This window comes from Lates calcarifer, unplaced genomic scaffold (assembly GCF_001640805.2).
Source record: "Lates calcarifer isolate ASB-BC8 unplaced genomic scaffold, TLL_Latcal_v3 _unitig_735_quiver_2418, whole genome shotgun sequence".
NCBI classification, from domain to species: domain Eukaryota; kingdom Metazoa; phylum Chordata; class Actinopteri; family Centropomidae; genus Lates; species Lates calcarifer.
This window is the reverse complement of record NW_026117950.1, coordinates 1-23,993: the sequence shown is the minus strand read 5'-3', so window position 1 is coordinate 23,993 and position 23,993 is coordinate 1. Positions and strand designations below refer to the sequence as shown.

The 23,993-nt window shown below is 40.1% G+C and overlaps 1 protein-coding gene across 1 annotated transcript; it reads right to left on the bottom strand.

Moving 5' to 3' along the window:
• Window positions 1–5,608: 5,608 nt before the first annotated feature.
• On the bottom strand, window positions 5,609–23,720 carry LOC108879778 (echinoderm microtubule-associated protein-like 3). Its single transcript, XM_018671165.2, has 16 exons — window positions 23,527–23,720; window positions 22,095–22,164; window positions 21,725–21,835; window positions 20,845–20,940; window positions 18,400–18,534; window positions 17,452–17,590; window positions 16,701–16,852; window positions 16,471–16,596; window positions 14,000–14,131; window positions 13,780–13,847; window positions 11,890–11,978; window positions 11,161–11,258; window positions 9,516–9,603; window positions 9,334–9,432; window positions 9,092–9,222; window positions 5,609–6,519 (listed from the first exon to the last, which is right to left on the bottom strand). Exons 1-16 carry the CDS (start codon window positions 23,703–23,705, stop codon window positions 6,310–6,312), a joined length of 1,923 nt encoding a protein of 640 aa, XP_018526681.2. The 5' UTR covers window positions 23,706–23,720; the 3' UTR covers window positions 5,609–6,309.
• Window positions 23,721–23,993: the final 273 nt, after the last annotated feature.

Genomic DNA, 23,993 nt, shown 5'->3' with positions numbered 1-23,993 from the left:
GACAGGGAGAGGATTTCTTGCTCTACTTAACACGCTGATGGGGAGTCTGACCAGAGAAGCATTGCCTCCTTGCTCAGTGAAGAAACACAACCTCACCACATTACACAACACTGGCCAAAGCACCAAAAGTGGATTTGTATTCCCATGTACTTGACATGACTGATTCTATGTGTAAAGACATAGTGATGGTAGAGGGAAGGAGTTATTATATTCAGGCCATCCATCTATTCTTCCTCTTGCCCAGTGGGACAAATAAAGGAATCCTGTCCCACTAGCACTTAGATCAGCTGAATGTATCAGTGGAGAGGAGACCAATGGATCAATGAACCAGGAGAAAAAAAAAAACACTGGACTTCAGCGATATCACACCATCTACCATATGGAAAACAAAAACACAGACCTCAGCTTGACTTGGCACTTTTTCCTCAGAATTAACACATCACCTGTGAAAAGGGATCAGCTGGTTTAAGGTTACTGTATGTAAGTATCAGTGAGTAGGAAACCAAAATTATCCAGAGACAAAGTGTCTGCTGAGGAGCTGCTGAGGCAGCTGTGAGTGTTTGTTGTGGACGTATGCAGCTGGAGTGGCGCAGTACGCTAGGTGCTAGAGGGTGAATGAAGAGGAGGAAGCCCTTTGACTAATCTTTGGGGAAGATAATGATCTTACATGCAGCCTGAATGCTCAGTGCTTCTGGAGGACTGGTAATATAGGCGCTCACCCATACAGAACTGCCTGCACCAGCCAGACGCAACAAATAATCCTTATTGAACACAAAATCCATGGACACTTGCTTCACAAGCACAAACCCATTCAGCCAAATAATGTCTAACAACAATATTGCTGGGCTGACCTGGATGCTTCAAATAGCCATTTGATTTTATATTTCTTTAATTATTATTGCATATGCTTTACCACAAACATCCCAAATAGCCATGGTGACACATGACCTGATGACAGGCTTACAAGATGTGGAAAGAGATGTGGAAGTGACATATACAATTTGATACTTGTTACAGAGTTTGTAGACAATTATCTGTGACAGCAGAAGTTCTAAGAGTTTATAAGCCAGTATCTTAGAAGAAACTGTCCATTCAAATCTAAGTAAATACTAATTTGTGATTTAATTATTAATGAAAACTATATTCTCAATCTATGTTAAATTGTATGCTTTCCTGCAGACACATTTCAAATTTCAATTATCAAATTCAAGTTATTAATGTTTTTTAAGGAAATTCAATGGAAGTGAACCAAGTGCATACTGTCCATTTGCTACAAGCTGCAATTCAGCATGGCAATCCTAACCAGGTATTTTCTTGCAGTTGCTGTGCATAGTTATTTGGTAAATTTACCACAACTTTACAGGGGGCCTGTATGTACCCAGTTGGCAGAGATGCTTCTAAATTACACAAGCTATCACAAGTGTTTCCACACTGCAAAGGCAATTATTTTCAAAAAATTGCAAAAAAACATATTTACATTAGCTGCTCTTTAAGCCTCTTCTTTCTACACCTACCCAGAATGCAATTTTCTGCATTTCTACACAAATATTATTTCATGCATCCTCACAGAAATAATAGCTCCATTGAGCCAAACAGTCATACTGAAGGACACTACCTGCCTGTGGCAGCAACACACACACACACACACACCGATGCATTAAGAGACAAGAGCATGTAATCCCTAATGGGATATGGAGTCACTTTAAAGTGAGAGAAACCACAACACCAGGGACACGGTTACTAGAATAGGGTACTGTACATCAGAGAGCACATTGTTCACACAAATACAGCAACACATAATACAGGTGACTGAAGGCCATGAGAAAACAGTGAACTTAGCCATGAATTACATATATAGTGTGCCTTAAAGTAAGAAATGGAAAAGACACTGAGCCACTATATGAATAATCAATATCTGATATTTAATTAAAAGCCCAGTATCACACCAATCTGACTCTACCACCAACATCAATGAGACATACCCTGCAAGTGGTGAGAGTTCTAGGCTCATAGTAGCAGCATACTAACCAATGCAGAAACTGAGACATGCAAAAAAACACAGACTACAACCTTTTAAAAAACAACTTTGCATTGTAGTATGAAGTTGTAAAATGCAACGTAACACGCCTGTTGGGACATTAGGCACAGAATTACACTCCATATTTTGCAGAGTAGTGTTTAATCAGGGTGACCTAAATAGCCTACAGACTCCTGTGTGACCTTACACAGCAATAAGCCTGTCACATAGTCCCACTTAATTCAGCCATCTCTGCCGCCACAAAAATCAGACTCAAAGAACGTACACAAAGTCCTGACAGGTATCAATGCTTACAGAAAAGAAACGCTGTTCGCAGGCACTGAAAAGACGAGGTGACAGATCAATATCCACAGCTAAAAAGTACACGCGTTCATATCGCAGGGATGGATGAAACTGGAAAAATATGATGAAGGGAATCTAGCTAGAAGCTAGCAGTCTCTACCGGCGTTTCGCTCCTCTCCACAATGATGGTGACGTTAAGAAACCCAATGTTAGCAGATAAAGTGAGGTGAAAATCTTGGTAGGGCGACGTGCGATACTTTAATCATGCAATACTTGATACTGCCGACGTGAAAACGTAATTTTACTGAGATACTATAGTTTCCTTTCAGCAGCAAAGTAGCAATACTAGTACTAGTAAAATGAGAAGTCTCACCAATACTGCAATTCCTACTCTGATAGCAAGTTAATGTTAGCTAGCTAACTCAGTTAAGCTGTTTGAGGAATTAATGCTAAGTTCCGTGTTTCACTTGCCGGTGTTTCCTTGTAATTGATGATAATAGTTATAATGCTGGGTGGTTGTTCACAGTAAGATGAACACTTAACCGCTAGTGTTTCACGAGCACCGGCTTACTTATAACTACTTACTTATGACTACACACTGCAATACGTAAGGCTAAGCTAACAAAACTTAGCAATCAAAGTTAGCTAGCATGGCTAACTCTACCCGCTGCTTATGAAGTGATATGGCGGATGCGATAATGAAATTAACCCAACCCACTGACAAAGCTAGCCGACCAGCTTTAGATGGCTACCACAGACGTCGCTACAATTAGTTGGATGCTGACCTCTTAACAGCTAGCAGCTAGTGCTAACTAGCATTGTGTTCACTTCCAGAACGTTATTATGTACAGAGACCACGTCAGAAAATGTGACAAATTACGGTTGTTTCGCTTACTTGCAACTACAAATACAATTCGGCAAATTCTGTTACCTCGGTGTTGCATTTAATTTAAATGCCAACTTTCAGGACGGGTTTCGGCAGCTAGTCGCCATGGGTTATTTTAGTGAAAAAAAACTAGTCGGCATTTCACACCAATAGATTTTAGAAGTTAATATTATCTGGAAGTACACACTATTAGGTGCATTATATCCATGCCGAATACAGGAAAGATTTTGGCTAAATGCAACTCAGCATAAACCAAATAATAATGTTGGAGTTATTTACATTTGCCCATTGGCTAAAGTCGCATTATACTGTTGGATATTTTAATAGATTCGACGCTCCTCTATGCAAAAGTGGACGCACGTACGGACGCTAAAAGAGAGTTAGCATTAGTTAGCGGCTAACGGAACAGACAGCTAGCGTCTAGCTAGCCACCTTGTGTCGAAACGAACAATCACGTTGAGGGGGGGTGTCTTAAAAATGTAAAACATTCCTTACCTCCCACTCGGTACATGTTAGCCGCCATTCTCTTGCAACCTTTATCAAAAATAGTCCCAGGGTATTGCCCACTTGGGTAGAAAAAGGTCGATGGTGATCTGTTTTATTCCTTCATTTATCGTAGACACCCCCGCCGTGAAACAAAGCCGGCTCCGGGAAAACAAGCCGAGCTGTGGCGGGTAAAAAGTTTAAAGTTTCCGTTAGTAATGTTCCGGAGGTTATCCACAAAAAAATCAAGTCTTTGTTTTCGGTCCCTCGGACGACCTTCCTCTCCTCTTCCTCACTCACTCACACATTCACACACACACAGCTAGCCTGTCTCTTACTCCACTCTTCCTCCCATCCTCCGCTCCCAGCTTCATCCTCCTCTTCTTCACCTCCGCTCAGTTCAACACACACAGTCGTACACAAAAAACACACACACACTCACTGGCCCCCTTCGTTCGTGTGCAAAGCGTCATCTTCGGATATTGTCGACAATCTCCGGTGTCTCATAATTACCCTTTCGCTGGCTCTAGTTTAATAAACAGCTTGTTTGAGGTGAAATTGAAACTCACACATATACGACTAAATGTGTATTACTATATATTTTATGGTGGACAAAAGGGTATTGTCACGTGAAAAATCAGCATACAATTACAGCGGCCACAAAATACACACAGAAAGTAAATAAAGTTAAAGTTATTGCCAGATTCAGACAAAGCAGAAAATTGGAAACGAGCGAGCGAGCGCACACACACACACACACACACACACACACACACACACAGAGGAGTAAAAATGTCTCCTTCAAAATAAAACACTGAAAGCACCAAGGAAACGCTGTTAAACTCTGTATTACCAAAACAGTGATGTGATAGGTTATTAGTAATAATTGGACTATATCACCAGTTTGACAGAGACCGAACTTGCTGCATGTAGGGCGAGCAGAGGGGTTTCACACAACTTCAAAAGTAAAGATTTTGACCATATATCTTATTTGTAAGTTTAAGAAAACAAATTTAACAAATAAAAAAATATCAAAATGATTAAAATGACATGGCATCATTATGGTAGAGATGGTGCAAGATTTTTTCTAATGTTATTTCATGACATGACGAAGTTTTGTTTTTGTATTCTTTGTATACAGAAAATTGACCTACTAACTCAATTTTCAATTATTCAAACCGAGTGTACCTAAGAGGGAACTGCTTCCAGTACAATATACAAAACATGAAGTGTTTATAATATACAATGCATTGCAGTATATGAAACTACAAGCAAAATTAGCCCTATCTCAACCAACTGCCCCATTAAATGAGAATTTTATGTTAGTGAATTAGTCATAATAATCCAGTGGTATAATATATTCAACTGTAAAAGTGGCTTTTCTTTTCTATGCTTTCTTTTGATATATTACTCTTATAAATTACTTAAAGTAAGTAATATAATTTATAAGAGTAATATAAGAGTAGTAAAATTTTTAATTTAGGTATAATTCTTACTGAGTAGTTTGCATTGTAATATTCATTAAAGGATCAGAGTTGTGATTGTTGATCAGGTGTCAGGTTGGATACCACTGACTTACTTATCTTCCTTTTATTAACTGAATGAATTAAAAGAGTAAGATCCTGTTGTACTAATTTTACATTTACACTTTTACTCATTTGGGGTTCAGGGTTCAGTGTTTTGCTCAAGGACAGTGGGGAGCATGGACTAGAGGAGCCAGGCATCAAACCTAGGCGCCAACCTTGCGATCTGTGGACAACCCACTCTACCACAGCTCAGGTGGCTGGCAGGGAATGGGGTGCAGTATGATGTTTTATGGTCTGGGACAGTCTGGGAACATGTATTTCCTCAACATACAGCAAACACACAAAGTTCTTAGAACAGCACTGCCCACTAGTGACACTTCACACACAATACACTTTCCAGTCTTAAGTAATTTATTGGGAGCTTGACAGATACAACATCACAGTATTCCCAATGTTATTTAAATATATATAAAACTGTACTAAAGTAATCACGTTCAAGTGTACTTATCAACTGTTAGAGAAATTAATTAGTCAGAAAAGCTGAGAGTTGATTTCATTATAACAGGTTTGTCACAGTCTATCTAATGCAAGCATAAAAACAGCTTCAATATTAGCTGAGATGTCAACCAAACACTGTTTAGGATACTAAAGTCATGTAAAAACATTATGCAAACATCTTTGTAGGCACGACGATATGCCAAGTGCAGAACTCTGGTATAAACACAGGAATGTTCAGTAAAACCAAAGTCTTTGTTACCACAGAAGTCAAGTCATGTTCTGTACCAGCGTACATACATGGCCACTTCTGAAGATTCTCACCACATATCCAACAGAATGACAAATAATCTGTGCTATGGAAAGTATCGCACTGTCCAGTTTCACAAGGATTTACATGATTATGGAGGTGTGTAAGTGTAAAATTAATATAGGTGTTCCTCCTGAAGAGGATTCCTCTACATGTTCTGTATGAAACTGACAGCAGCAGCACCACAGAGGCTGTACTGAGCTCATAGCTGTGGCTGCTGTCCACTGACCATCACGCCTCTCTGTGTAAACAATTCCCCCTCTGTCGCTCTTAATAACACAAGTCCTTCCTAGCTGGTGGCAGGCTCTGGAGAGCTGGTGGAGGTGGACGAGCCTGAGGCCAGTCTCTCCCTGCTGTCGACCATCCCACCTCCCCCAATCACCTTCCACTGAAGGATGCACATGTCCTTCCCGCCCATGGAGAGCAGGTGGGAGTCACTGTGGGTGAAGCAGACGTTGGTGACGTGGCTGCCATGGCCCTCGTACTTGTGGCTTGGCGCCTGGAGAGGAAAAGAGAGAGAAAGGGAGTCAACTCTGGATATAGTAAATCCAATTACCTCCCACCTCTGTCGCCTCTTTGTTTTCACAGAAGAGAAACATGTTAGAAGTGATCAGGCTTGCAGTTCTGGCAGAAATTTTGAATGCTTTACCCCCTCCTGCCCTGGAAAAATAGTATTTTATTGTGGTGTGAAGAAATCCAAAAATAACTACTACGTGTTAAAGTCAGGGTTTCTTCAGTCAGCTATAGCTGTTAGTTATTATCTACACTGGGACTTGTTGAAAATCATCTCAGCAGCAGTGAGGAAAATCCAAGTCAAAACTGCACTGGACAATACTGCACAATTTACCACAGTGATATGTAGTTCTAACCACTGAGTTACATGAAAATCATGTAAAGCAGATCATCACTGATCTGAAGGCACCAGCAGAGTGAGATATAGAAGATCTCCAGCTGAGTTTAAAGTCACCAACCATGACACCTGATCACGGAATCTGCTAATTGTTGAAGTTCCTCATACCAACTCTGCACTGGGTCAGACTGGTTTTCAATAGTAGGCAATTTACTACTGGAATAAATCACAAAACAAACTGAAGTTACAGTTTGTCCCTCTGAGGAATTGTAAGTTCTCTTTGGGTGAGTCGGGGCTTTAGAATGCTGTTGACTCTCAGAGGGACAAGTAGATTTATGAGGCATAACCTGATAGGTCAAAACATCATTTAAGATTAAAGAGAAGTTTGATATGCACTGTTTCACTGCCCTCTCTGACTGAAAGCTGCTTCACCTCAGAAGCTCCACCTATAGCCACACCCAACAGTAATGTCACAGAGTCCTCAGCTTTTTTCTCACTTATCTAAGTTGGATGCACAGACCTCATCACCTGCTCACCTGTTTGAAGTCAGACAAGCTCTGAAGTCAACAGGAGCTGCTGAGATAGTGATCACAGAATCTGCTATCACTGGGTTTAAGGCATATTAAACCAATGAGGTGACAAATTAAGTTGAAGTGAAAAAAGAGATATTCCTGCACAAATATAATATAATGCTCACGTCTGTTCAGAGTATATCATGTGTTCATATGTGAATCTTATTTTTGTATCTGGCTCCATGCTAAACTATAAAAAACAGAGAGGTGAATTGTTGAGGCTGTGGAATCATCTTGTTTGACTGCCAGCGGAAAGACTGACCAAAAAGATTTTTAACTGGCGCAAATGGCTATCCTTGGTCTGAGACTGAGACAGTACCCTCTATTAGTGATTTTAGCTTCGCCTTTGGGAATAATCTACAGTGTAATATAAATACAGTTCATACACAAGATTGGAAGCAAGAAATTTATATGAAGTCAAAGCTTAGAAATTATATTCAAATTAAAGATGATTATTTTACAGAACAATATATAAAAATACATTTAAAGAGAACCCAAAGATCTTTGTGCGCTCAGTTAACTGATACATTACCTCTGGAAATTGAGGTGGGTAGATACAAAGGAACATTTTCATATTTTACTTCCCTCTGTATTTTCATCTCTATTTTATCTGTTTGATAAGGTTCAACTGCAGAACCCTGACTTGTTTTGGCTGGCTGATGCAGTTATATTAAGTTGGCTTTTTAAGGTGGTGGTGCGGCTGTGGTTCAGGAGGTAGAGTGAGTCGCCCACTAATGTAAAGGTCAGCAGTTCAATACCCAGCCAAAGTATCCTTGGGCAAGACACTGAACCCCACGTTGCCCCCGATGTATCATCATTGGTGTGTGAATGGGTGTGGATGTGTTAGAGCACTTCATGTATAGAGCAAGCGCTGTATGAATGTCTGTGTGTGTGAATGGGTCAGTGTGACACGTACTGTGAAGTGCTTTCAGTGGTCGATACAACTAGAAAAGGACTATACAAATACAAGTCCCTCCATTTACCAAACCTCTGCTTTGGCAACATTCATAGAAGATGTTTGGCAACTGAGACAAGAGACTCTGTATCCAGTTGGGGTGGGCACTATATGGGCCATATGGGCCGGGCACCAGAAGGTGCAAGACACTTGAATAGAATAATCAATCGATCCACATAATAATTCCACCCTCTACTCTCTACAAATGGATGTGATGACCCTCTTTAAACACAGTTAGCTCTCAAAATGTAGAGATTAAAATGACTGGATAATTGAAATCCAAGTTTAAATCACAATACATAAAGCACCTTTACAGCACTCTAATATGTTATGCACCTAGAAATCACACAGTGCTCATAATTTACTGATGGTAAAGACAAAGTCAGGGCAGATGGCAGTGACTACTGTTGGAGTAGAATGGAAAATATTTGATTTTTCAGATGGCGATCAACAAAGACTGAAGCAGGGACAAAATGTTTCTGTGCTGCAGCAGCCTGTGAATGGCTACTGAAGACAGACAGGTGTTTAATCCAGTTACGCTTACACACAATGACTTAAATCAAGTCATTTTTATTTACACAGCACCACATTATAACAGAACAGAGTTAATCCAAAACAGGTTTGTCTCTGTTGTTATGGAAACAGTTAAAGAACAATACTTGCTGAGCGTGCTTATAAAAGGACAGAGCTTTACCTTTGGTTTAGGACAGGGGTACTGGAAGAGGTGGACTTTGCAGAAGTCATCAGCCACAGCCACCACCCTCTCACTGTGAGAGCGACATAGAGCGTTGATGTCTGTGCCGTCTGAACCCTCTAACCACACACCTGCAACACCACAGCAGCACAGTGAGTATCATTTTTACTTAATGTGAAAGTAACACCATACAAAACTGAACATGTGACGGGGTAGAAACATTTGCACTTGGTGTTTCTCACCCATCACATGGAAGCCCAGCACACAAGTATAGGAGGCCCACTCTCTGTCTTTGCTCTCAAAGCGATTCCTCAGCAGTTTGCACCCTGCTGCAATGTCCCCTGTGAAAACACATTCACAGTCAGAGAAGTAGACGGTCATGCTGTCTGAGGATTTGAATACTAAAAGCTATGTGTTCACTTACAGTAAAGGATCTCATAGTCGCCAGAATTAGACATAATGTACTTCCCATCTTTGGACCAGTCCAGGTGTGTTATGAAGCTGGAGTGGCCCTGATCAGAGAGAGAAGCAGATGCAGTGTCACACAGTGCTCTATGACCCAGCAGTGAAGTCAGGCTGGTGTTCTCGATTTTCTTTATCAGTTGTCAGTTTTGTTAGTCTGTCTCTCAGTAGTAGTTCCTGGGGTCCCCGCTCTGTCTGTGGCTCTCAGCACCAAACCCACTGGTTCCTGCTTTGCTCTGGTTTGCTACTTAAAGCTTTAAGTTAAGGATGGGTTCAGTGTTGGATTTTTTCCAAATGTAATCTATCCACCAGAATAAATGAACCGCTAATGGCTTTGTATCTCTGATTATCAGAAGACTGATCTTTCTAAAGTAGACAGATGAAATGCCACCCACCTATATTCACTGAATAAGGGTTCTGATGCAGTTTTTGTTGTTAGATTCATTCTGAGGGTTTCTACTTATGTGTTTTATAAAGCCTGGTTTCCCCCATGTTGAGATTTACACATGTTCTTGTTTGGATATGAATGCTGCTCAAACTAGCATTACTGGAATTACCACCTCATAGTCGTGTGTCACCAAGAGTGAAGACTAACAAGAACGTTAATAAAAGGTACTAAGTGTAGTTTGTCATAATTAGCGTCAGGTGAGATCACAGTGACTTTGACCACTGACCGTCAAATTCTAAGCAGTTCATCCTTGAGTCCAAGTGGACGTTTATGTCAGATATAATGAATTCACACTGCAGCATTCGGGTCTTCCACTGATCAAAGCAGTGCAGTAGGTCTTCAGACAGTTGTCTCAGAACCTCTGTTGTTCTTTTCTTAACTTCTGACAGACTCAAAACGTGTTCCTTTGAGTACAGATTTGATCATAGGAAAAAGGAAAAAGTCACACGGTGACTAGATCAGGTGAATAGGGAGGGTGATCAAGCACTGGGATTTGTTTTTGGGACAACTGCTTTTCCTTTAGATCAGGAGTCAGAGATTTTGGGACAACTTTAGCTCACACTTTTGTCATGTTCAAATTTTCATGCAAAATTTGCCAAACTGTCTCTTTATCAATGGAGACCATTTCTGCTCTCATTCTTATACTGAGTCCTCGACCACTTCCAATGATTTGTTCAGTTTGTTGAATGTTTTCAGAGGTTTTTGATGTGCACAGGCGCACAGAACGTTCATCGTCTTGGACATCCTCTCTGCCTTCACTAAATCTTTCATTTCATTCAAACACATGTGCACATGACATGCAGTGTTCCCCATGCAATGTTTGAAAAGATTCAGCTGCTGTTTTGTTCAGTTTCACCAAAAACGTTAACATTAAAGTTAATCGTTGCTCAACTTTTAAGCTAATCATTTTCTGACGTTGCAAAAATACATGCACTTCAATCAGTAGCTAGCAGTGAACTAAAGACGTCACCTATTGGAAACTGACAGCAGTTGTGTGTGAATACCCAACCTTTAATATATAATACTCAGTGTGACTGTGAACCACGTGGTTTTATCTTCATAAGCACAGTCTCATTATTTAATACCTTGTATACACTCATTCACACACACACACAACCGCAGTGTGTGTAAACAGACATAAAAATGATAGATAACTCACATTACATTTCCCAAAGCGAGTGTAGCGCCGGCCACTCTCTGTCACATTGTAGATGTAGATAAAGTTGTCATGAGATCCAACAGCTAAAAAGCTGCCATCTGAAAACACAGGAGGCCATTCACACAGTTAAAGGGGAATTCCACAGTGTCTTTTTCTCAGGGTACATACTTCTTTCATTCAGATTTAGCTTAGGATAATGTTTTGGTTTTTGTCAAAAACTGGCCTATTTTCATATTTATTTTTCATAATTATTGGATTACAGATATGGATCAATCAGTATTCTCCATGCCTTCCTTTATGAAAATAACCCCATAATGGGCTTTTCTCATTGATATTATTCATACATCAGATATCAGATTACATATCAGAATTCTGTCCAAATAAATCTCTCTGCTGGGCTGCCGGAGACGTTGGTGTTGGTGTTGGTAATTCCCTTCATCCAAACATCTTCTTGTCTAGGGTGTCCAGGTAGCCTTGTGGTTACAGAAACCTACCATGTGAATGCAAGGTAACTGACACCTTTGCAACATGTCATTTTTTTCTCATTGCTTATCACATCCTCTCTGTCCACTTTGAAAAATAAAGTAAAAAATGTCCAAATACTAACTTTAAAAAAATACCAGCACCAGCCATGAACTGCAATATGCCAGAATGCATCCATTAAAATACTAATAAGAAATAAGAAATAGTAGACAGTTAGATAGCAGGGAGCTGGCACTGAACTCTGACCTGGTGAGTATCTCATGACAGACAGCTGCTCATTCCCATCAGTGGACTCAGAGACCACCTCTCTGGTCAGCAGGTCAAGGACCATCCACCTGTTAGTGTCCAGGGGTGGGGGGGGTAGAAGAGGTTCAACAGAGACAGAAAGGTTAAGAGCCATTAGTGATTATAACAGACTGGACAACGTGTACAGTAAAGTTTACTGAAGGCAGAAACACTCTTTAATTCACTTTAGTTCACTGTCCGTTGACTCACAGCTACGTGACTATCTCTCTTCTGCAAATACACCCATGGTACACTTTACTCGGAACACCTGTATACCTGCATATTCATGCAATTATCCAACCAACCAATCATGTGGCAGCAGTGCAGTGCACAAATTCATCCAGGTACAGATTGAGAGCTTTAGTCAGTGATCATGTGGAAGTTAGACATCATGGGGAAAAATGTGTTGGTGTCAGATGAGCTGGTTTGAGTATTTCTGAAACTGATGATCTCCTGGGATTTTCATGTACAACAGTCTCTACTCAGAATGGTGCAAAAACAAAAAACATCCTGTGAGCAGCAGTTCTGTGGATGGACACAGCTTTCTGCATGAGAGAGGTCAGAGGAGAATGGTCAGACTGGTCGGAGCTGACAGAAGGGCTAAGGTAATTCAGCTAACTGCTCTTTACAACTGTGGTGAGCAGAAAAACATCTCAGAATGTCCAACACATCCAACCACATCAGGTTCCACTCCTGTCAGCCAAGAACAGATATCAGAGGCTGCAGTAGGCACAGACTCTCTGGACTGTAAAAACATAGCCTGGTCTGCTGAATCTGGGTCAGAGTTGGGCATTAACAGCATGAATGCAGAGACCCAACCTGTCTTGTTTCAGCAGTCCAGGTGGTGGTGGTATAATGGTGTGGACTCCTTAATACCAATCAGTTATGGTTTGAATACCACAGCCTATCTGAGTGTTGTTGCTGACCATGTTCATTCCTTTATAGCCACAATGTGCCCCTCCAGCATAATGCGCCACATCATATAGCAAAAATCAATATCCAATAAAACACCTTTAGGATGTGGAGACTGGCAGCATGAGCGTGCAGCTGATAAATCTGCAGAAGTGATGTGATATAGTCATGTCAACATGGAGCAGAATCTCAAAAGGAATATTTCCACCATCTTGTGGGTTCCATGTCCCAAAGAACTGGGGCTGTTTGAGAGCAAAGGTAGGATCTACCCAGCATTAGTATGGAATTCCTAATAAAGAGCTTGGTGAGTGTATATTTATTGCATTACATGAATAGTTAACATTTTGGGAAATATGCTTATTTGCCTTTTCTTCTGAGAGTGAGAAATTGCTATCCTCATGTCTGTGTGTTAAAGCTTCAGCTTTGTCAGGTATGAGGGGGTTTGAGTGGAGTCAACCATTATACTTCTTTCTCAAGCTCTCTTTTGTCATTTGTAACACACATTTGTAACGTTTGCGGCACTTTTAATGTTAACAACTATTGCGACACTCAATCAATCATTAGTGCTTTCAGTAGTGGTTAGCTTAGCCTAGTGTGAACACAGGAAGTAGTGGGAAAAAGCTTGTCTCTAAAGCTCATTCATTTAATACTTGTTAATTAACATTTGAGGTTTTAGGGGGCATTATGTGCTGGAACTGGTTCCAGTCCTTATGCTAAGCTAGGTTAGCCATCCAATGAGTTCTACATCCATTTGAAAACCTCACTCTTGGAAAGGTAGATAAGACAAAAGAAGTATCTTCCAAGATGTTGTACTATTCCTTTAAAATCTGGTAAAAGATTTTCACATACTAAGCAATGTCTTTTTATTGTTGTACTTAATTCTTTTCAGCATATAGATGTCTTTAAATCTAACATTGCTGGAACTTAGCGTAGCATTACCTTCCTGTGCTGAGGCCAACTGAAACCACTGATCCATTAGGGCAGAAATCAGCACACAATCCATACTCCTGTCAGAAACACACAGGGCTATTAATAATATATCTGTCAGGGCTGGAATAGCAAGGTGTAGTATAAATATAGTTACCATATGAAAAAGTATCTTAATTGTGAACAGTCAGTGCATAAAGGAAAATCACAGTGAAAGATCAGTGTGTCCTACCTCCAGGCTGATGCACCAGTCCAGCTTATGTTCCTCTGTGTTCCACAAACACACCTGCCTGTCATGACCACAGGTGAGGAAAATGTTCTGAGAGGGGTGTGTTGCCAGCCCCCACATCTCATCTACATGACCCTGAGACATGCACACAGAGTGAAAGAACGATATTAGGACAAAACATGATCTGAAAAATTAAGAAAACAATAACAATAAAGTATAAAAGAAAGTGGTCATATTGTAAATTATCATTCATATATTAGTTAACTAACCCTTGGCTTTAAATTTTAGCTCCTTATCAAAATGTTGTTGTTGTTGTTGTCTGAACTGTTTTCTCCCTATGTGCTGTTGACTAAATTTATCAGCACAGTTGCCAGTAACTCTCTGGTTCCAGCTTCTCAAATGTGAGGATCCTTCAAGTTCCAGACTGACAAACAGTTGCTGCTTAACCAACCAGACATAGTGGTGGTCGACAAAGAGCAGAGGAGGGCCAGGTACAACATCTGAGGTCTCTGTCCAGATGAGCGCAGTCCTAGGAACAGCTAAGATACTGTGCAGAATCCTCAAACTCCCAGGCCTCTGGAAGAGGACCTGAGCTTGAGGAAGACACACACAGAATTTTTTATAATAGTGCATGTCAGTACTGGACCAGAGACATTCAACAATAGCCTCTTTGATCCACTAGCAAGGCTTTAGCTTTTAGCTGTGTTGTATGTCTGGAAGTGGTTTCAGTTTCCCACAGATAAAAATCTAATTTGAGCAGGCAAGCCAAAATTCCAGTGGTCAGTGGAGACATTGCTAAAATGGACTCTGCAAGCTGTTGTCTACAATCTGCTGGATCTAAACAGCCAGAGCAAATGTGGATACAAGATAGTCAGGGGCCAGATGAACCTGTTAGGGGAGCATGGGACAAAAACTCTCACCACCCCAAAGCCAGATTTGAATACTATTCATGAATGGCACTTTCTCAGACATTAAATGTACGATGGACACAATTATTGGCACCCTTATAAAGGATGAACCATAACCATGACCCAGCCTCTAAATGTTTTATGTAGCCATCTAGAAGCTTCTTGCACCTGTCTGCTGGTAGTTTCTGCTACTCTTCCATTGCTATGCCTTCAAACTGATTTCAGCTCTCTTCAAAGGTTTTCAATGGTCAGTCTTTTCCTTCTCAACCATTCTTTTGTGTTGCTGGATGGGTGGTTGTCTCACTAAAACCTAGTCTTCTGACACTGGGTAACACATTTAGCTACATTTAGCTAAAACGCCTTGGTAATCTTCTGATGTCACATTCCTTTAATACATTCAGTCCTTGCTGAACCAGAGGCAGCAAAGCAGCCCCACAGCATGATAGAGCCTCCACCGTGTTTTACTGTAAGTACTGTAGTCTTTTCCTCATGGGCTTTATTTCAGTGCTTATAAACAACTGATGCACTGCATTCCAAAAGAGTTCTACTTTGGTTTCATCTGTCCATAGAATATTATCCCAGAAAAACTGGGGCTGATCAGTTAAGGGTTTTGTGCCTGTCTTTTAATAATGATGTCCTCCCTGGCCTGTGCCCATGGAGCCATACATTGGTAGGTGTGGTGTATGGTATAGGCTGAAACCATCACTAAAGATGTCTTGTGTGGTGTATTTTCCACAACCTGCACCAACCATGACAAACTTCTCTCATTGAGATTCTTCTTAGTGCCATTACCTGGAAGCTTCTTAACACTTTCATTATGTGAAATGTCTTCATTTCTAGATTTTTGATGATTCCCTTGTTGTGTTTAGAATTATGTTTTTTGATAATAGCATTTCTGATGCTCGCAGACACCTCTCTTGGCTTCACCACTGTGAAAAAGAAGCTGGAAACAATCAGTTCTTTATTATGCAACAAAACCATCCATCATGTGAGCAAGCAAGTCTTGTTCTTTATTTTATTTGAAGAACTGATTTAAATTGGGTCTGAAGAGTGCCTATAATTATGTCCCAATTTTTTTAAATTTCACTATATGAAACCATTTTTTGTTGTTCAATAACCTTGAACATTTTCTTAAATATTCTGCTGATACAAAATTGGTGCATTTGCATTTATTTCTGAAGATATTGTGAAATATATACTTGGATCAAAACTGTATATTACCCTCAGGAGCAGACACATTAAGCTGTTGGATGAAGAGATGCAGACAACAGGCTGAACACCTGCAACTATTCACTATCATAACCAGTTCACTTACTGTGACCTGCTGTTGTGTGGAAACATATTTGCTGATAACAAGATGGCAAAAAGCTGATTATTGACTGATTTCTTTGATAAAAAATGTTTGTTTGTTTGTTTGGCTGCACTCTGCATTCTTTTAATATTAGTCCAGTCCATTAAATACGCACAAAATTGTCTGGCAGCATTAGTCCAAAAATATGTAATTCTAAAATACCTGGCAAGCATCCAAAAACTTGAAAATGCTAATGTACAACTACGTTATCATACCTGCACTATGGCCACAAATCCGTCTGAGAAGGTGCCTCGGAGGACTGCATTACGGGTTGTACCAACTAATAGTTCCTCCCCATCCACATCAGCAATGGTGCGGACTGCCCCAAATTTTTCTGGAATCTGAAGAAATGATCGTATTAATCAATGAGACTTCACCTTATTTCAATGTAAATTCACAGACTTTTCCATCAACAGCATCACACACACATACAATTGTGGTTCACCTCACACTCTCTCTCAGGTGCCAGGTCAGCGCTCCAGCGGATGATCTTGCGGTCTTTCCCTCCACCACTGAGCAGAGCGCCGCCCTGCAGGGTGCACAGGGTGAACACACTGCCTTCATGGGCTCTGGTTTGACGCATTATCTGGAAGGTCTCTATGGGAAATGAAAGACAAAATAAGCTGATTTGCCAATGTGTCTATATCTAGATATCTAGAACTTCAAAATCTGCCATACGGTGGGTTGAGATCTGGTGACAGTGAAGGCCATAGCATAAGATGGCACAGCCAAAGCCCAAACTTTAACCTAACGAACATCTGTGGAGAGACCTGAAGATGACGTATCCCATCCAATCTAATGGAGCTTGAGTGGATCACCCAGGAAGAATGGGATAAACCGTGCACATCCAGGTGTGAAAAGCTTGTAGAGACTTACCCCAGAGGACTCAAAGCTAGAATTGCTGCCAAGGGGCTTCTACAAAGTACTGAATCAAGGCTCTGAATACATTTTAAATGAGAGATTTCAGTTTTTGATTTTTATTGAACTGCTAAAATTTCTAAAAACATATTTTCACTTTATCATCAAGGGTTATTGAGTGCAGATTGATGGGCAAAATGGCAATTTTATCCATTCAAAACACACAAACAAAATCTGAAACACAAAGTTTGCAAAAGTAACATTAATTCTTCAACTTTCAGCTTAAAAATGTAGCTTTTCATCTAGTTTTGTGACTAGATTATTATTACAGCACTGACCTTTGGCTCCTTTACCCAGAGTTTTGATATCTGCAGCCGATTTTCCCCACGTCAGAATGTTTCCTTCAGAATCTCCGGTCAGAACATCTCCAGTCAGACTGAACACAAAGCACTGGATGAACTTGGGTTTCTTATATTTCTGAAAAAGAAAAATGGAGACTTGTTCACATCAGTTTGAAAATGCAGCATTATAAGTTTTTGGTAACATGACTGTGAGCTTTTGGTTAAGTGATAGCACTGATACTATAACATAATTCTGAGGACGTATGAGTAGTAATACACCATCAGACCAAACACAGTGGTCAGTGGTACAGAACTGGGGTAGTAACAGGTGTGAATGTGCTGTAAGTGAATGTATGTGAGCTCAGCCGACATACACCGGTTCTAAGACTTTTATCTACCAGTGAGTGAAGACTGAAAGAGCATTTACATGTAAAGCTTGATTGATTTGGAATACTGGCTGAGCAGGAAACACTTGTTGATTAACATGCTGCTTAGAACTAAATAACTGGCTAACTAATGAACTGACTTCATTCTTCCTGGGCTTTGACTGAAAACAAATCCAACTGTATAAAATGTACAACATGGACAGGATTTTTACTTTAGGCATACTTTAGTGATACCGACCAGAACATAGTTTTGTTGTATATTGTATGTATAATAGTATGTGTTATATGTTGTGTAGGTGAAAACTGGATTGTAACAACAACAGTTGCTTTTATAGTTTTGGGTATTTTGTTGTGATCTTCAGAATCCATCAAGCTAATTTCAATTCTCAGCTCTCTGTTTAAGCCCCTTTTTGACCTCAAACTGAGGAAGCTGCAAACGTCCTTTTATAGTTCTTACTTACAGTCACAATAAGGGAATTGAGGTGACGTTAAAGGCAACAGAAATTGACACCAAGTATCTTCAGGATAAACAGATCAAATAAAATCAAGTGAGTCTTACTCCAAAGATGCCTTGTTTCTTGGTGAACTGTCCTGCACTCAGTGTCCAGAAGTAAACGTGGGATTTACCACAGGTGATGATGTTGGTGCTGTCGCTTGGATTAAACTCCACAGCAAACACTGCCTCGTTGGTACTCTGAAAACACAACAACACACACAAAAACAGTAATTGTACAAGAGCAGATTACAATATAAAGACTGAGCATATACAAACAAAATCTTGATTACAACTTCTTGTAGTTAGCATTTTTACAGTGTTTATTTGTGAGGTGAAATCTGAAAAAAGAGCTGAACTGTACTGGAGAGACAAAGTCTAATATAACAAGAAGAAATGTGATTTTTAATCAAATAAAATACATCAGTGATGTTATTTTTCATGCTGTTGGTCAAAAGAAGAGGTATGAGTAAGTTTTTATGTTCAAGTTCAAGTCTGTGTAACAGATCACATGCTTTAAATGTGTTGATGTTTAGAGGAACTGTTGAGCTCTATAGGAAAATCAGAAAGAGGTCTTTTCTTTAGCATGTTTTAACTCATTGTTTTGGTTTTGCATCCCACAGAATCAGCCTGGTTTGCAGCAGCAGCTGTTTTCAGAGAAAAGGTTCTAAAAAGTCACTGTGCACTACATGCTCATTGACAAACAGCAGACAGACAGTTTGAGACTCACTGGTGAACACAGTGGAGCATTTAGTTGTTAAAAGACCCACATATTTTTCCTCAATAGTTGGTAGAGACCAAACCAGAACTAAAGGGAGAGTGAACATTGGAGCAGTTAGGCTCAAACATGGCTCCAAAAGAATGCTAATGTTGCTCTGTGTCTGTGTGTGTAAATAGTCAACTGTTAGCTGACACATCGGCCCTAAGAACTTTTTAAGGTGGTAAGTTAAATATTGTCTTTTTAATTTGTTTTGCTGTCCTGAAATTCCCAAAAAGTTCCAAAATGTAGGACTGCCACCAGGTGCAGACACACAGCTTAGTCCCACAGACAGGTCTAAAGTGATCATATATACTGTATGTGCAGAAAGTACAGAAGCATTTCTTCACAAAAAGCTCCATTCATGGCCATGCTATAAAGTGGCATATGGACTACCTGACTGCTGTGGAGGATGGGGGTGGGGTATAATTATCTTGTTTCTGTTGGATGAACTCGTATGTTTATACAGTATGGGTCAGCGTTGGTTTGCCCAGCTCTGAACTGCCTCCCTACACTGAACCATGCACAGGGGACTGGACACTATATTCCACACAACAAGCCCATTAAAGAGATGATGATGAGATGATATACAAGTTCAAACACCCACCTATGCATTCCTGCTGCTGCATTAGGAACACACACATACACACAGCCAGACAAATTCATTGTATAAAATATTTACACTGTTGCCATGACAGCGGTGCTGAAATTGCTCTCAGGGAAGTTGTGGCATTTTGGGATAAAAGCCCATAAAAGCATAGAGACACCACCACCCTTAATCTCTCCAAACAGACCTCCTTTATAAACAGCATCTACACATTCAGCATGCAGCCACACTGGGCATCTGGCTGCAGGACAGCCTATCTGTCACTGTGTTCACATTACTGCTGCCTGGCTGAATCGCATACTTTATCTTCAGGAAGGGTTTCACTGTTTCTGCATGGCTTTAAAATAGGGTTATGAAACCCTGTAGTGTCTGATAATTTCATGTCAGATGATGTAAAATTTGTTGACCCAAAGCCAGTCAGAACTGCAACAGAACATGTTAAAGGAACAGTCTGACATTTTGGAAAATGGAAGTGTTTGTTACCTTGAGTCAAATCAGTGGTTTGATATCATTTTAATGTCTGTGTCTCCAGTGCTCCACATCAACTTGAACACAACATGTCTATATTATCACTTCATTAAGTTTTTATGTCAGACATTTTAGCAAGTGATTGCTAGTGATTGGATGTACAACTTTACCTGGATAACTTAGATACTTTCAAATGTGATGGTTCTGCAGTTATAAGGAGCATCTTCCTTTTAAATCATTTCTATTTTCAGTTTTCGGTGCTCAGGGTGAGCAGTGTCAAATCTACTGCTACTGCAGGATCTGCTGACCATATCTGTGAGTGGGCCAAAGCAATGTCCTGTCCTATTTAGAACTCCTGCATGCACCTTTCCATTTTACCTCACCCAGTGTCCTCAGGTCTCTCCCTCCGTGCCTCCCCTCCTCTGGCAGTATTCATGCCCATACAACTATTTTTATACTGTACCACTGTAACGATTTGTGACTGTTTAGGGAGGTCAGCAAAGATTAATGAAGCTTAACAACACCTCCTAATGTGTCTGTTGACAGTGTTCCCATTTTGAATAGAGCACATAATAAGAAGTAGTTGTATCATTGTGTATCAATTTTTGTAGTATCTTTATTACTAAATCCATTAGGTTCATTTAGACTTAATAATGACTGCACTCTGACTTTTCTTTACCTTGATCTCCGCATGCTTGGTCCCCTTGTTGCAGTCCCACACTGACAGCATGTGTTCATTAGAATCATCGATCACACACAGGAACGCTCCCGAGTCCTGAAGATAACACATAAAAACACAAGGTACATTTCATCATGTCATACTCACCATTCTGCTGCCCTCACTGTCTCTTTTTACCATAAGTGCTGTTTTTATAAATTAATTATTACCAAAAGATCACACCATGCCATTTTTTTGTAGAGATGTTTCACAGTCTTCACAAAGCCTTTCAAGAAAGGAAAGGCTGGGAGCTTTTTTGTCACACACTTGTACAGAAAGTGTTTAGTTTTACTGTTGGTGGTTTAACTGAGATCCAAAAATGGCATAGCTGGGAGACAGGGTAAATATTAACCTTGATATGTTTTGGGCAAGGGACACAGGAGAAAGGACCCAAATGCAGACACTACGAAGTCTCACTGGAATAGTTCTGATCATTTATTTGCTAACAGAAAAGAACATAAAGCTCACAGTCCAAAGAGGAGAAGTCAAGATGGCAAAAAACACATGATCAAAATACAGTAACCCAACAACTAAACAAGGGAGAGACAAGGCTAAATACACACTGGGGATAACTGCAAATGTGACACATGAGGGCTGAAAAAAGGAGGGAAAATGACAGGAAATAAAAGCACAAACCAGGACAAGTAACTACAAAGTAAAACAGGAAGATGAAAATCCACAAGAAACAGGAAGGAGGGAGAATTTTCAAAAATAAAACAGAGATTAAAATCACTTATGAACCAGGTCATAACAAATCTGTTCATAACTTGTACTCACTGCATAAATCATTTGTAAATAAGTATTTGAAATTTTATAGTATGTTATATTGCAATCAACTCACAGCAAAAGAAAAGGCAACTGATCCCACCCCCCTCTGGAAGGTCCCGAGGCCAATCTGCTGCAGCGTGACCAGGGAGGTGGAGTCCCAGATATGAACACAAGGCTGCAGGGGCTAACACGCATACGCACACACGCACGCACGCGCACAGCACACACACACACAACACACACACACAAACAAACAAACACATATGGTTATGGTTACCACAACTTGTTATCTTGATAAAAATGAAAATACTGTATATCTGCATGAGTGTTTGAGTCTTACAGGGAGATATCTAACTTTAAAAGCAAACTTATAACACAATATATACATCCAGATGTCTGTAGAGGATCAAACGGCATTAGACTGGTATCACAGCAGTCCTCACCTTGCCGTCTTTATCCACCCCTGCTGTCTGGCCTGATGCCACTCGCACTTTGTCAGGATGGAGGGTAAGACTGCAGGGAAAAACCAAAATAATTCCACTTAATAAGAAGGGGCTGTTTAGGGTTTTAGGGCAAAAAATACATTTACAGTGACAATATATGTCTGTATAGGACTGTATTCATCATGGCAAAATAACCAAAATGCTATTACAGCCATATACAGCAGTCCATAAGAGATTGGACCAACATTTTCAGTTGTGTTGGCACTGTAATCCAGCATATTGGATTAACTATGAGGTTAAATGCTGACTCTCGGCATTGATCTGTATAATATAGTCAAAGTTACCTGAACACCATATGAGTGGTAGCCATTTTTATGTTCCTCATGTGTATGTTCCTGTGAGCCTGAACCAACACAGTAAATGTGTGAGCGGTATAACCGAAACAATGAGTTAAAAGAGGCTCAAATGCTCTGTAAAACCGAGGAGAACTGCAGTTTGTAATAATTCTCTTTAGGTTTGTCACTATGAAAAACCCTTGTGTTAATATGGTTTGCAGCTTTAATATTCAAACTGTTTGTTGCTAACTACATCAAAAAAGCAACAGAATAGGGATGCAAATTGTCGAAAAAGTGTAGATGAGATTTACACAGCTGTACAGGTTGTTGTGGGAAAATTTACAGAAATAAATTCTAATGTGCTGGAATACACAACCAAAGAAATAAAAAAGTGTCAGTGCCTAAATAATTACGGACTGTAATGTAGGAACAGTTACATTGTCACTTCTCTTTCCTTCTCTTTAGGTGCCATTTGGAATCCAGAGTAAGTTCCCCATTATTTCAGGAATAGGACATATTTGGACTTTGTAAAGTAAAGTAACACATCTATTACATTACACAACCCACAAAGCGGTTTTACATACTGAAACTTAACATAATTCCCATTGTGTCATGCCAAAACCATAACACTGTGGAGGTGTCTAACCCACACTCCCACATTTTACCTGCACTCCTAAAATCTGACATACTCCATCAAGCTCTTTTCATTTATTTGTCCAAAATACTAATAGTGTATGAATGTGTTTGTTTTATTTTATTGTTGTATATTGTAGTTTAACAAAAAGTTTTCTTAGTTTAAGAGTTATCTCACTGAGTACAGCTAACCCACAGAAAGCAACTCTCAGTATTTGATCAGGTTGCTCATATTCATGGCTTCATGTTGGCATCAGCTGGATTGATCAGTGTGAACTGAAAACAGGCACAGAAGAGAAGTGAATCCAGAAAATGCTGGATGACTGAATTCAAACACCCCACTGTTGTTGTGCAGCATCACAGACTATAGAGCAGAGTCATCCCAGCTCCTCCCAGAAAGCGTAAAAGAAGTGCTTCTCCAAATGTTTTTCTATTTATCATGATAGAAATTCTCTTGTACTAACCAGCGGACACAGTCTGTGTGTTTGCGATAGTGCCGTTGTGTACGGTTGTTGATGTGGTAAAGCACAATGACGCAGGCGATGAAGTACACTGCCTCGCCTGTAGGAAGGAAGTAGAGGTTGGCCCGGCAGCCCGTCCCCGGTAACCATAGCTGACATGACAGAGTCAAGGCCACTTTCATGTCACTGATCCATTTCATTCATTCCATTGCACTTCACACAACAATAAGAAGTGTGTGCATGTAGAAATCTGAACATGAATAAATGTATGATGCTAGTTTAGATTTGTGACCTGTCCCTTTAAAATATATGGCACCCCACAAATTCATAGCTTAGACTTAATCTGCAGTTGACTCTGCTCCCACAAATGCTTTATCAGCAGTCCGAATGTAACATAACCTCATAAATATGAACAAGAGGCTGAACACTGCTGTAGCATTCTGGAAGGATACACCCAGTCCAGCTCCAGT